Source organism: Symphalangus syndactylus, chromosome 14 (assembly GCF_028878055.3).
Source record: "Symphalangus syndactylus isolate Jambi chromosome 14, NHGRI_mSymSyn1-v2.1_pri, whole genome shotgun sequence".
NCBI classification, from domain to species: Eukaryota; Metazoa; Chordata; class Mammalia; order Primates; family Hylobatidae; genus Symphalangus; species Symphalangus syndactylus.
The window spans coordinates 23,667,028-23,682,754 of record NC_072436.2 but is presented as its reverse complement, the minus strand read 5'-3'; the positions used below and the strand labels follow the sequence as shown (position 1 = coordinate 23,682,754).

The 15,727-nt window shown below is 38.2% G+C and overlaps 1 protein-coding gene across 8 annotated transcripts in view; it reads right to left on the bottom strand.

The window, feature by feature from the left end:
- Nucleotides 1-15,727, bottom strand: part of HELZ (helicase with zinc finger) — a 177,959-nt gene that overhangs the window by 27,596 nt on the left and 134,636 nt on the right. For all 8 annotated transcript variants that reach the window (XM_055243309.1, XM_063617485.1, XM_055243311.2 and 5 more), the window contains 3 exons: nt 11,001-11,571; nt 10,377-10,611; nt 9,054-9,570 (listed from right to left, as the gene is read on the bottom strand). In XM_055243309.1, the coding sequence (XP_055099284.1) occupies nt 9,054-9,570; nt 10,377-10,611; nt 11,001-11,571 (1,323 nt within the window). The remainder of the gene's footprint in view (nt 1-9,053; nt 9,571-10,376; nt 10,612-11,000; nt 11,572-15,727) is intronic.

Genomic DNA, 15,727 nt, shown 5'->3' with positions numbered 1-15,727 from the left:
TGTGTAATTGCAATCATTTCTCATTTTCTAAGAATAAACCTTACTCATGGAATACAGATCTGAAGAGCAGTGTGATGCTTCAGAAACAGCATGGGACTGTCAGGAGTCTCCACTCCCTTGAGTTAATAACTGCTTAAGTTACAAGTCCTTTAATATCTTTGTGCCTCAGTTTCCTTTTAAAAGGGGGGAATTAAATAATCTTTAAGGCCTGACTAGTTCCAAAGTTACAAGATTTAAAGTCTTTGATAAAGTCTTTTTCAGTAAGAATATATTTTAACTTTCAATTAAAAATGTCCAAACAAAGCCAGGCGTGGTGGCTCACGCCTGTAATCCCAGCCCTTTGGGAGGCCTAGGTGGGCGGATCACCTCAGGTCAGGAGTTTGAGACCAGCCTGGACAACGTGGTGAAATCCTGTCTCTACTAAAAAAAAAATAGAAAAATTAGCTGGGCGTGGTAGTGGGTGCCTGTAATCCCAGCTACTTGGGAGGCTGACACAGAAGAATTGCTTGAACCTGGGAGGTGGAGGTTGCAGTGTGCCGAGACTGCACCACTGCACTCCGGCCTGGGTGACAAAGCAAGACTCCATCTCAAAAAGTAAAAATAAAAATGTCCAAACAACACCTATCATCTTTAACAACCATCAACAATTTGATAGACTCGCTAAAATATTCCAAGTGTGATGACAAATCCGAGCCTATTTATGTGATTTAAATCCAGAAAACTACAGGACATGCTAACTGACTGCAATGAAATGGATTCTGGGCAACAAGTTTAAAATGTCCTTTTTTCCTCTGCCAGAGGGTACTTCCTATACAGTAAGTTGAAAGACAAAGGCCCCCAAACCAAAATTTTAGAAAAACATCTGTAGCCTACAAAAGAAAAATATTTCTGACAGAGAAATCCCTTTACATCTCCATCAACACTGTAGTTTTGTGGGCCCCTAGGCTGTTTAAACATACTTTCCTTCCTTTCTTTTCTCATTTCTTATTTATTCTTATTTCTATTCTTATCTATTATTTTCTTTTCTTATTTCTTGACTTTGTTTCCTATTGCTTTCGCCCAGTTCTGTTTCAGGAAGTGAGTATTCCTTCTACATACATCTTCAGCCAATCAGATTGTTCCTTTATTTTCAGATGGCAACCCTACCAATGACTGATGCTCAGGTTTAATTTTAGAGTCCTCAGGTCTTAAATAATTTCATTAATGTTGTTTAAAGGCTCATTTACCCTGCCAGAGAGATTCTTAAAGAGATTCTGGGTTCAGTATCAACTCCATATATGATTGTGTGTTTATAAATATGCTTCATGTTTTACTGTGAGATGATTATGGTACTACACATATAACCACGATTTTCAAATTCTGCTAATATTTCTTTCCAAATATTAAAATGTAATGCTAACATTTCAAAAGCCATTTAATACATGAAATCTAAGAAAGGAAAAAACTAAACTACAAAACTCATGTATAAATTTTTACTGTTAAAGATAGTTTTAGTTTGAGTAAAAATTCCTAATTTGCTTACCACTGTCTTATAAGATATACCTCTAATATATGACATTACCAAGCCATTTCACCTGTGTGTATATAAATAGCTAACTGGGGAAAGGTCAGCAACTTAATTAATAAGGGCTCTATTTATAATTATGCTATCAAAGCTAATCACCAAGTAAGAGCTAAATACACTAGTTGAAATTCTAAGTCTCATTAACGATGGTGCCAGAAATATTAATTAAAATAGGACATCTCATTTAAATGATTAGCTTTGATAATTTAAGCATGAATAGAGGTTTAATTTATTAATTTGCTGATCACTGTTATACGCATTAGATGGTTTATTAGATATCATACATTAATGATCTCTTTGAGAAGCTAGGTCAGAGAAGACAGCAATATTTCTACCTCGTTATACAACACAAGTCATAAGCTATCACCATCTATTTCTAAAGTGAGAATAGGCAATAATCAACCAAGATTATAATCTTCAAGATACATCTGTACAATACTTTCCTCTAAAAAAGAGAAATCGGGGGAGTCACGATGATTAGACAACAGTATATTGAAATTAAAATTATCAACTAATTTAAAACTAGAGTTGTTTGAAAGAAAAAATGAAAATAAATAGATGGCTCAAAGTGTCTTTGTTGAAAAACCAACACACAGAACAAGAAACAGTTCAAAGCAGACACATCACTGAAACATGTATGTCATCTCTAAGATGATGTAAGTAAATGTCGATTTACTGAAAGCTGATCAAAGTGACTTACTAGCATTCCATTTTTATCAGAAAGCCATTACAATATCACCACTACAACACAAAAATGAGCCATTTCACAAGCCAACTCTGAGACTTTTACAAAGAGGGCTTCAAAAAGGATTTTCTATTTATTCCTTATGAGCACTTTTAATCAAACTACTCCATAGTGAAGCACATCTTAAATGGCAAAAGCTTTCCTTTGCACCAGTATCAACACTGCTACATAATCGTTTTGAGAATTTGTCCCTGAAGATAAAATGACTGAAAAGTATAATGGAAAAGAAAGGTCCCATTAATAACAAAAACAAAACAAAACAAATCACTCTAAGAATATTGGAAATACTCAAGATTTAAATGAAGATGTTACAGATTTTTGAAGAGGAACATTCAAAAAATAGAGAAAGAGAGAGAGAGAGAGAGAAAGAAGAGAGAGGCCAGGCGTGGTGGCTCACGCCTGTAATCCCAGCACTTTGGGAGGCTGAGGCGGGCAGAAAACAAGGTCAGGAGACTGAGACCATCCTGGCTAACACGGTGAAACCGTGTCTCTACTAAAAATATAAAAAAATCAGCTGGGCGTGGTGGTGGGCACCTGTAGTCCCAGCTACTCGGGAGGCTGAGGCAGGAGAATGGCATGAACCCGGGAGGTGGAGCTTGCAGTGAGCCCAGATAGCGCCACTGCACTGCAGCCTGGGTGACAGAGTGAGGCTCCGTCTCAAAAAAAAAAAAAAGGAAAAAGAGAAAGAAGAGAGAAAAAGGGAGGGAGGAAAGAAGGAAATAAATTAAATGAGAAGTTTAAAGTATTTGTAAAGATAAAATTTCCCTCAATTTAAGCTACAGGTTTAATGTAATTCAAATAAAAAGCCAAGAGAGTGTGTAGAGGTGGGACAGAGGAGGAGGAAAGAGTTCGTAAAGTTATTTTAAATTTTTTTTAGTAGAAAAACCACAGAATGACCCTCCTCCCCCATCCACTCCATGCCCCACATATAGAAACTAGAAGGGAAAAAGTAATAAGGGAGACTTTAAACTACTGGGTTAGAACACCACAAAATCTCAAAAATTAAAACAGTATAATTCTAGTACAGAAACTTACAGATGAAGAAAAACACAAAGTCCAGAAATAGATCACAATATGTAATGAAGAAATACATCTTACTCAGAGGTTAGAGTATTAAATTATCATGCAAAGTGAAAAATCCCACACAGATAAAAATTACCTTTGAAAAATCCTTAATCATGCCAAAATTACTAAAAACTGAACTTTTGGAAGCTCAGAGGTCAAGAATTAACTTCTGTTGTTTCTCTCTGCATTTCATTTTTCACTACTCCACCCCTCGGAGCAAGTATGATACACTGCTATTGCAAATAATTTGGAAAGTGACATCTCTTTAGTGAGAATGTAATAATTCCAAAAACACAGGAAGACAACTGGCTAAACGTCTGGAGAAAATGTAAACCCTAATCCCAAGCTTACACTAGCATTTAAAATCAAATTGGAGCAATTTATCAATCTATTGGCAATTGGGGATGGTCTACTGCCTGGCTCAGGAGAAGACGGCACTTTGCCCTTTGTTGTCCTCCTCATCCCATCACACCTGTAAGGACCGAAGTGGGAAAGGATGCAGGCAGTACTGCCAGACTACAGCGTCCAGCCTTAGCCAAGTAGCCAAGGGCCATGGCTTTTGCTGCATTTGAGGTGGGGAAGGAAAACCCATGGAGTTAAGCCTAATTATCTACATGAGAATAGTCTAAAAATTGAAAGTAGCAAAAAATGTTACAGAATGGGACCAAGATCCCATTCAGTGGTGATACAGGTGGGCACAGCAATTGGGGGAAGGGCAGAGAGAAATTGTTTCAAGTTTTCCCAACAAATAATCTCCCTCCATTAATGGATCATACATTCACATCTATAAATGCTAGGAAAGGCTAAATGTTATAGTAGGTATCTTTGTCTAGTTAAATTATAAATAATTTCTCTAACTTCCACATTTTCTGTGCTGGCCATGTATTTCGTGTGTCACAAGAAAATCAAAATTACTATAAAAAGAAAAAACAAGTGAAACATAATGTAACCAACCATCTCCATTTAAGTGAACTGTTACAATAACATCCAGCTATCATCCCACAAGATTAATCTACTAAGTTTTCTGAATAAAAGAATCCACAGTGGGAGGGAAAAGATTTTTCTTTGTTGTTAACGTTAAAGAAATTATTTTAAAAGGTTGGAAATAAACAGCAAGCACATCAATCATTCACTTTGTGAGATGATTCATGCAAAAGCATTTTGAATAGACTAAAGTTACCCTAATACACTGAAAATGTGAAAATCTGCAATGTGCTAAAAAATATTATCTTTGTCAAATAAATTTTTCAGTGTTGTCAGTGAATCACTCATTTGTGAATCTCACGCAACAAAATAAAACTGACCAAATGTTTTTGCAAAAGTAAATTTCACTCTAAGAACCCACTGACAATGAAAGGTACTTATTCATACACACACAAAGATAACAGAAATATCAAACATTAAGAGCACCAAGGTACAAAAAACTTAAATTCCAAAATAAAGGCCCATTTAAAAAGATCAATGACTAAAGTGGATTATGAAGGATTATTTAGTAAAGTACAAAACTTCATAAAACTTATAAAAACTTTGGCACACAGTTCCCTCTCATATTGGCACACAGTTCCCCCTCATATCGTGAACTCATTTGGCAGGTTAAATAAAAACATCATAAGTGATATCAGCGAAAATGGCAGAGTGAGAAACTCCAAAGTCCATACCTCTATAAAAACAGAAAAAAAATTGGCAAAAGCTATCATAATCCATTTTTTGGGACCCTAGAAACCTAAGTAAAAGCTTGCGGCAACCAGAAAAAACAATCAAGAATTAAGCAAGAAAAAGAAATAAAAGGCATCCAGATTGGAAAGGAAGAATGAAACTATTTTTATTTGTAGATGACATTATCTTCCATATAAAAAAGCCTAAGATATCTACAAAAAAATCTATTAGTTAATAGAGTTCAGCAAGATTGCAGATACACAATCAATATATCATGTGTTTAAACACTAGCAATGAACAATCAAAAAATGAAATTAAGAAAACAATTCCATTTATGATAGCATGAAAAAGAATAAAATGCTTAGGAATAAATTTAACAAAAGAAGTGCAAGACTTAAACTTGGAAAATTACAAAATACTGTTGAAAGAAATGTTAAGAGTCCTGAACAAGTAGAAAGATGTCCATGTTCAGGTACTCGAAGACTTAGTATTCTTAAGGTGGCAATACTCCCCAAATTAATCTACAGATTTAAAGCAATTCTTTTTTTAAATGGCAGCTGGCTTTTTTTCTGAAGAAATTGGCAAGCTGATCCTAAACCTCACATGAGAAAATTCAAGGAACCCAGAATAGCCAAAACAATCTTCCAAAAGAACAAAATATAAGGACTCATACTTCCAATTCCAAAACTTACTACAATACTACAGCATACAATACAGTGTGGTACTGGCAGAAGGATAGACACACAGATAAATGGAATACAATGGAGAATCCAGAAATAAACCCACCATCTACAGTCAACTGATTTTTGACAATGTTGCCAAGACTATTCAATGGGGGAAAGAAGAGTCTTTTCAAAAGTGGTGCTGAGAAAACTGTATGGCCACATGCAAAAGAATGAATTTGATACCCACCTCACACAATATACAAAAATTAACTCAAAATGGACCAAAGAACTAAGAACCAAGTGTAAGAGGTAGAACTATAAAACTATAGAAAGGGGCCGGGTGCGGTGACTGAAGCCTGTAATCCCAGCACTTTTGGAGGCCAAGGCGAGCGGATCACGAGGTCAGGAGATCGAGACTATCCTGGCTAACATGGTGAAACCCCGTATCTCTTAAAAAAAATACAAAAAAAATTAGCCGGGCGTGGTGGTGGATGCCTGTAGTTCCAGCTATTCGGGAGGCTGAGGCAGGAGAATGGTGTGAACCTGGGAGGTGGAGCTTGCAGTGAGCCGAGATGGTGCCACTGCACTCCAGCCTGGGCAACAGAGCGAGACTCCGTTTCAAAAAAAAAAAAAAAAAAAAAACTATAAAAAGGAAATGTAAAAGTAAATCTTTGCCATCTTGGATTAGGCCAGGGTTTCTTGGCTATGACACCAAAAGCATAAACAGCCAAAGAAAAAAAACAGATAAATTGTAGTTTAGCATCAAAGGACACTATCAAGAAAGTGAAAAGACAACCCACAGTGAGAGAAATAATTGCATATGAGATTAAGAGTCTGTACCAGAATATATTAAAAAAACTCTTTAAGTAACCAAAAAAAACCACTTTTTTAAATGGCTGAAGCATATGAATAGACATTTCCCCAAGAAAGATACAAATGACCAAGAAGCACATGCAAAGACGTCAACATCATCAGTAATTAGGGAAATGCAAATCAAAACTACAGTGAGGTCTGGGCGCGGTGACTTACGCCTGTAATCCCAGCACTTTGGGAGGCTGAGGGCGGATCACCTGAGATCAGGAGTTTGAGACCAGCCTGGCCAATATCATGAAACCCCGTCTCTACTAAAAATGAAAAAAAAAAAAAATTAGCTGGATGTGGTAGTGGGCGCCTGTAGTCCCAGCTACTCAGGAGGCTGAGGCAAGAGAATTGCTTGAACCTAGAAGGCACAGGTTGCAGTGAGCCAAGATCATGCCACTGCACTCCAGCCTGGGCGACAGAGTGAGACTCCGTGTCAAAAAACAAAGAAACAAACAAAAACACTACAATGAGATCCTACTACACACCCATTAGGATGGTTATAATTTTTTTTACAAAGTGAGTATATAGAGAAATTGGAATCCTCATACATAGCTGTGGGAATATAAATGTGCAGAGAACACAGTTTGCAGTTCCTCAAAAGGTTAAACATAGACTTACTACATCACCCAAGAACTCCACTCCTAGGTTACAGTGTGGATGCACTTCAAAACCCAGATATAAAAGGCCACATAATGTATGTTTCAATTTTTATGAAATGTCTCCATAGACACAGAAAGTAGATTAGTGGTTACTAACCTGACAGTGAGGAAATTGGGGTGTAACTGCTTAACAGTTATGGGGTTTCTTTTATGGGCGATGAAGTGTTCTGGAATTACACAGTAGTGATGACTGTGTAACATTGTGAATACACTAAAATCCACCAAATTGTACAATTTAAAATGGCTAAAATGGTGAATTTTATGTGAATTTTATTATAAATAGCTAAAATATCACTTAACTGAAAATTACATTACTGCTCAGTTGTAAAACTACTGTTCATTATAATCTGAAAGACTGTCAGATGTGTGCCAAATTTTTGTAAAGTATGGTTCCAAAATTCTAGATCCTCACAATACATATATGTAGATACCAATTCATCTTTATTATGCTTCTAACTTACTTTAAGAGCCTAAAATCACAGTAAGTTGTTTTAATGACAGCTATACAGAATGAGCCAATCAATGAATACTGGGAAAATTTGAACAGACTGCCTCTAAATCCCTACAAATAAGACATACAGCTTTCTCTATGAATCCTGACTTTTAATTAGCATCTATAGCAGGCAACCTGCAAAATGTCAATCAATTATTTCTAATGGCCTTTAGATATCATTCTGAAACTGCCAAAATGAAGCTAATATCAAAAAAGTATTTTTCATATATCAAAATTAGAAATCTTTATCCTGATTTAAGATGTCTCTGTCTGATATGACTACAACCAGCTTTACACATTCTTATCTTTAATCACTGCAAATTTAATGGGATCAGCTAGACATTTTTATAGCCTACATACACCACATGGTACTGCTTTGGAAGTTTTATAACCTGGAATTACTAAGTTTTTCATAGCAAAAAAAGTCCATAAAGATGCTCTTTAGAAATATCTAAGTATTTTATTTATTTATTTATTTATTTATTTATTTATTTATTTATTTTTTGAGACAGAGTCTCGCTCTGTTGCCCAGGCTGGAGTGCAGTGGCGCAATCTCGGCTCACTGCAAGCTCCGCCTCCCGGGTTCACGCCATTCTCCTGCCTCAGCCTCCCGAGTAGCTGGGACTACAGGTGCCCACCACCACGCCCAGCTAATTTTTTCTATTTTTAGTAGAGACGGGGTTTCACCATGTTAGCCAGGATAGTCTCGATCTCCTCACCTTGTGATCCGCCCGCCTTGGCCTCCCAAAGTGCTGGGATTACAGGCGTGAGCCACTGTGCCCGGCAGAAATATCTAAGTTATTTTAAGATAAAATTAAGTTTAACTTAAAATGCTTAGTTTAGCAGAGTCAATTTTATGTTAAAAATCTGCAAATTCTGATATTTGTGAATCAGAGTCCCTGGGTCTAACAAAGCACCAGGCTGAGTGGCAGGAGAAGGAGCACAGCACTTGGAGCTGGCACTGGCTGAAAAGCCAGCATCTTTGGAAAGTTCTCATTAACAAATTTATAATTAACACATGTAACTTAAAGCAAAAAGATGAATCACTAAAAGCCATTTCCTCAGATTAAAAAAAGACAAAGCTCCTTGAATAGAGTCCTCAGATATTCAATATTTTCTTTAAGCAGCAATAAAAGACTTTTAAGGGGCTTCATGTTTCAACAAGTGTCCATTTTACAAAATCTGAAATACAATAGGAGGGTGGCAATTAAAATAATTCCCGAGAGGATTATCTTTAATACGCTATTAAATTCAATAAGATCTGTGCCTTCCTATTATCAAATCAATAAATACTGATATTTTTCACAATCAAATAATAACAAAAGGAAAATAGGAAGACATTTACCTCTTCTAAGCTAGGGAGCGAAGAAGAAGATACTGTTCGAGATGACAATGGGTGAAATGGCTCTTGACCAATAGCATGTTGATGATTCTGTATTTGTACAAAAGGGTTCTGCGGTGGCCTGTGAGGCAATGGAGGTAGGCCATAGGGAAAACCTGGCCCCATTAGGTGATTCTGTTGCAAGTTAGCAAAAGTCCATGCTCCATCAGGTGCCAGGTATTTCAAGGGAGGAGGGGCAAGGTGTTCAGATGGCAACGAGAAAGGTGAGTTGAATATCTGGGGTGGGAGGCGCTGTGGAAATGCTGGGTTGCTGGCTACTTCAAGGTCTCTGCTATTATCATTAAAGTTAGAAAAGTGGCTACTGTGGTCTGTACTGGATGGGGGAGATGGGACTGCTGGTGGGCTTCTAGTTTGTACTTGTCTATATTGCAAAAGTCTTGATTGAGGTGGTGGCATTTCAGCTAGTTCCCGTGTTTCACTTTGATCACGATGAGACAGTTCTCTGATTAAGTCTTGAAACCTTCATGAAAACAATAAAATACGAGGAGAAAACAAAAGGCTCCATCACATTAAGGAAAGCTTAGTCAACTACACATGTATTTTCAACAAACAAAATCATAGTACTAATAACTAGAACTGGCATTAATTCATCTCAGATGTAAGCATTAACACTCAATAGATGCTGAGGTGAAGACATTAAATATGCTCAACTACCTGATTTCTTTCTGTTCCCATTGTATTAAAAACGTCTGTCCTTGTCTCTATATGTCTTTGACAACTGGAAGTTATAAAAGGTCACCATGATGGTGGACCTTATTCAGAAGGGATTAGGAAACACTTGAGAGCATTCATGTGACACTGGCCATAAAAACAAGCTTAGAGTTAGGACCAAACACTCATATGTAGCTGGAATTATAGGAATGTAGAATTCTGTGCCACCAGAAAAATAATTAATGATATAACTTTTAGCTTTTAACCACGAATTTACTCCTGTCTTTATTCATTCTTTGCAAGTATTACTACTAAATAAAAAAACCCACTCACAGTGATGGTATGTTTCTCTCGCAGAAAAGACCACAAAGCAAGGGAACAAGTTAATTTCCAACCCATAGTAGATCATCCATGCCTAAATTTGTAGAAGAGTTACTTCTAAATGAGTTTTCTGTATTTTAGAGCCAACAAGAGAACTGTGTAGCATGTGCTTGGAAGGCCAGCATCCAATTTCTCTGAGGCAATATTCCAGCTTGAAGCTAAAAGGACTATAGTCAGAAAAGAGAACAGTGAAGGGGTCGCATTCCAGGGGCTATTTTCAGTCGGCTGGAATACCTTGAGTATGTGGTCTCCACTTCATCTTCGGCACTGCTGGTGAGCTTCCAGTCTGCCCGCACTGGCGGCTGATGTAATCCCAGGGGCGGCTGAGGAAGATGCTGCAGGTGAGGATGGTGATGGTGTGGGTATGGAACGCTGCCCTGATTGAGAAAGGCATGATGCTCGCTCCACTGCTGGAACCGTGCCTGCTGCTGCCTTAATGTTTCCAGAGCGACACTCCCATGTATACGATCTGCAAAAATATTTGTGAAAAATTTTTTATGAATTTGGGGTTTCAAGTTCATTATTTAAAGTTTTTTACTAACATATTTTCTCCACAAAGACAAAGGAAGTAGCTACAAATTTGGTTTTGGTAAGAAGTAAATGTTTTCTAAATTTGCCAGAAATCAGTTATGGTGATGATGATGACAACTCTTCCTCACTTACATAATGATGATCCTAACATCCACTGGATACTATCATACCGCATTTAGAACTAGTTTCTGATTATCACACTAAATGGGGGGTTTTTGCTAGCATTATTTGAAGAAATGATTCAATCTTAACCCAAAATGATATTATACAGTCCAAGTCATTTTAAGTAATCTCTGAATTTTCACATCTGGCAGTAATAGAACTTACCTAAAGCCTCCCCTATAGGTAATCCTGAGGGGTTCTCATCAATGAAGCTATTCAGATGTGAAGGAAGAATGGGGCCGGGTTGTGCAATGGCTCTCAGAGGACTGTGGCCTTCTTGCAGCATGGGAGGGGGCTGCTGCTCCGGAATTACAGCTTCTGCAGGAGGAGACTGTGGCCTATGAGCAACTGCACTATTAAAAAAAGCATTGTTGGGTCCCGCCTGATATGCAGGAGAAAGCTGAGGAGGTGGCTGCTGAGGCTGCTGATTCAACTGACTTTGCTGCTGGACTACCTGATTTGGCTGAGGTGGCATCTGATTTGGTTGTTCAGGCAAATTATTCTGCTGCTGATTTAACAAGGTGTGCTGCTGCGGAATTGGAAAGGGTGGTCTTGGTAGCTGGGGAAGGGGATGAAAATGGCGATTAGGGATTGCATACTGTGCGTGGGGAGCAGGAAGGGGAAGATTTATGTGTCTTGGGTTGAGATTATCTTTGCGAGGAAATTTGGTACTGGGATAAACAACACTAGGACGTGATTCAGGACTTCTGTTCTGTGGATTTGATTCCAAATCAACCTAGAAAAAAATAAGAAGCCTTTTTTAACTGCAGAAGATTCAAATTCAGTTGCTCTCCACCTTTTCCCAACCCTAACACATCTAAAGGATATGATACATTGATATCTTCCAGCAGGAGAGCTGAGTGCTCAATTATTTACTTTCTCACAATCAAATAAAGGAAATTTTTTTTTAATTTAAAAAGATGACACAGAAAAAAAACAGCATATTAAATGTGAGTCATAAGAAAAGATACTGCCATTTTATTAGCATATCTACTTTAATTCCTTTCAGGGCATTATTTTTAATTTCACACTTTCTTCCTTAGAAAGATGGCCATTTATTTCATTCTGATATAAATCATTAAAATAATGTGTTTTCCTTCTGATTTTAGGGTGGGTTTGTTTTTTTTGTTTTTTGTTTTTTGTTTTTTTTTTTTGAGACAGAGTTAGACTCTGGAGTGCAGTGGCACCATCTTGGCTCACTGCAATCTCTGCCTCCTGGATTCAAGCAATTCTCCTGCCTCAGCCTCCCAAGTAGCTGGGATTACAGGCATGCACCACCACGCCCAACTAATTTTTGTATTTTTAGTAGAGATGGAGTTTCGCCATGTTGGTCAGGCCTGGTCTCAAACTCCTGACCTCAGGTGATCCGCCTGCCTCCTCCCAAAGTGCTAGGATTACAGGCGTGAGCCACCACACCCAGCCTGATTTTATTGTTTTTATATATCTAATATATTTCCTCAAAAATATCTATGTTAGTAAAAAGATGTATCTCAATTTAAACAACTTTGAAGTGAACAAACAAGTACTATATCACCTTTGTATATAACTAGTTTGGTTGTCAATTTTTCCATTACATATTGACATTCTTTCTTTAACATGCATTGTGGCCAACCAATACACTGTGCCTGGTGTTGGAAATTAAATAGGCAACAAGAAGACTCAGCCTATACATCAAGAGCCTAGTGCAGGGGTCTATATACCATGCCCCCACTCCAATGCCATTTCCGGCTCACCAGGTTTTGTAAATAAGGTTTTCTTGGAACACAGCCACACTCATTTGTTTACATATTGTCTGTAGCTGCTTGTGCACTATAATGATAGAGCACAGCAGCTGCAACAGAGACCATGTGGTCTCCAAGGCTAAGATTTACTATCTGGCTTTTTACAGAAGGTTGCTGACCCCTGGCCTAGAGTTCAGTAGAAGATAACAATATGTACACATATCACTAGAGGTACTATAAGAGGATGCAACTGTAGTGCCTGAGAAAATTAAGGAAGGTTTCACAGAGGTCATGACATTTGAGTTGAATCTTACAAAAAGAGGTGGAATATTCCGAGGAGAGAAGGACATGCTAGGTTAAGGTAACAGTTTATGCAAAGGTTGAAGAAAGGAAAAGTCTGGCAGATTTGGAGAGCATGGGAAGTTTTGTGTACGCAGAGCTATAACTTCACTTGTTTATGTATTAGTTTTCCCTTTTCAATATCAGAGGAAACTACAAGAGCCCAATCACATGAGACCCTGAATTATTCAATACTGAGTAATTGTTTTTAATTCCATAAACTGTGGTAACTACAAAAAGTTTTTAAGCTGGGGAGTGTTGTCATCCTTCTGAAATGTAAGTTTGATCGTAAGTGATGACAATATGAAAAATAAAATATAAGATGGAAAGAGGCAATTTTTCTTTTCCAGCTCTGTCAAAACACTCCGTGCATTGCTTGGAGTGTAAATAAATTTGGCACGTCAATCTCCTTACAAGTTTCACTGATGAGCTAGTGACTGAGGATTGCAGAGCCCTTGCCTCACCCTAGGCTCTTAAATTAGCCATAGAACTGACCACTCCCAAAAAACAGAACAAGCAGCTTGTTCCTGAATTGCAGCTGGGGTACTCTTGGTGACCAACCTGTTGCAACAAATGGTTGCAATGCAAATTGTGTGCCAAGTGCATCCTCATCTCTAATCATCTAGCTCAAATGGATTGCCATTAAATTTGGCCAATTTTAGGCCCTTAAGATTACTGAGTATATATAAATTATCTAGAAAAAGAAGTGAGAAGCACAACAATTCTATCTCAGTATTCCCAAGTATGCAATGCCTGCTCTTCAGATGTCTCAGAACCTGATTAAGGTTCTTCATAAACAAACATTTTCCTCCATAAATCTCCATCTTTTCAATGACTAAAATTATATTCAGCTGGGATATACTTTTTTCCAGAAGACATTGTTGATATGCATAGTTTGGTCACATGAGGGAGGTCATAATCAGGTGTCAAGGTTGTTTATGAATAAGCTGCTATCTTAACTGTCTCTATCACTTCTGACCTTGACATTGAAAGGAAGCTAGGTCTGCATCACAGAAATTTAGATAAGGACTGTGCTACTCTACAATACTACAATCAGCTCCCTAAGCAAGGTAGAGGATGATAAGGGCTGAATAAGCCTGCATCTGCTACTATCAGAATCAGATTCTCCTCTATCACTTTCCTCTTAATACTGAGGAGGCACTGAGTCAAAAGAGCCAGGACTAGTTCTTTTATTTTTCCTGGGCCCCAAGACAAAAGCATCAGGGTGGGAGAGAAAACGAAACATGTCTTCAGGTTGCCTAGTTCTCTAACAGAGAAGAATCCTAACAGAAATTTTAAAACAAGTACATGAGAGACACTTAGATATCTTGGCTTCAGTTGCTCTGAGAGCATCTAAGACTCGTGTGATTGGTTTCGTCCCAAGCTGCCTCCGACTGTATGTGGGGCTGGTGCAGGTGCACCATCCTGACATGGCACTCGTTCTCTCTCTGCACCACTTCCCAAATACGTACCACTTCAGCTTTCACTGCAGCCCCCGCTTATCTATCAGGAGGTTCCCTTGGCTGCCTCATTTGTACTGCAGCCCCTCCAGTGGGTACTGAATCCTTCCAGATATAGAAGCTGTGAGTAAGAGATGCTTATGTGATATAAGTAACTGAATAAAGAGAATAGCTGCTTAAATAAAACTAGGCTGAGGTTGGAGATACAGATTTGGAAGTCGGTATCATGAAGTGGATACTTAAAATTATGGATTGGACTGGTTTATAGTAAGAAACCATAGAATGCAAGACAGGTGGGACTAGGACAGAACTCTGGGAAATCCCAGCTTAAGGACTAGGGACAGACGCTGGGGGAAGCTGAGCAGGAACTTTTTAAAAACGACAGATATCATATTAGAGAGATTGTGAAAAGTAAAAATGTGTCAAAGAAAACAAAAGAAACAAGATGGTCAAAGACAGAAATAGAAAACAGTGCCTAATACCAAGAAAAGTCAAGTAAGACTACATTTGAAGTATGTTCGTAAGAGCACAATAGTTTTAGTGAAATGTAGACTATGTGAGTTAAAAAGCAAATAAGAGGTGAGGAAGAAAGGAGAAATGAGGCAGTAGCTATAAAGGAGATGAAGGTTAAAGAAATTATCTTTTTAAAAAAATATATCAAGCAATTTGCTAAAAGAGATCTAAATATGCTATAGGCTGACAGGGAAGAACGAACAGCTGGAAAGAATCGAAAGATAAATGAGGAGAAGGGACAAGGTCTATGTGGTAGTTGAAGAGGAGAGATTTTTTTTTTTTTAGGCAGAGTCTCACTCTGTCGCCCTGGCTGGAGTGCAGTGGCACGATCTTGGCTCACTGCAAGCTCTGCCTCCCGGATTCAAGCCATTCTCCTGCTTCAGCCTCCCGACTAACTGGGACTACAGGCGCCCGCCACCACACCTGGCTAATTTTTTTGTATTTTTAGTACAGATGGGGTTTCACCGTGTTAGCCAGGATAGTCTCGATCTCCTGATCTCATGATCCACCCGCCTTGGCCTCCCAAAGTGCTGGGATTACAGGTGTGAGCAACCGCCAAGTAGAGATTAATCTTAACGGGAACTCTTCCTCTCAGGCTGGTGATCAGGAAGTAAGGCTGCTCAGGGCTGGGGTAAAAGTGCTAAGTTTAAGGTTACAAATTAACAAGAGGAAATCCTGATGAGGTCAGTCTGAAGCAAGCCATCCAATAGGATAATAGAATGAGGAAGGTAATCAGGCTTGAGAAGAATCACTGAGACAACTGGGCAAAGGAAGTGAGCCCTGAGGGTTCCATTCAAATTAGAAAACAAGAGCTTCCAGTGGCACTAATTCAACCAGTGACTTGGTTTTCTCTAAATCG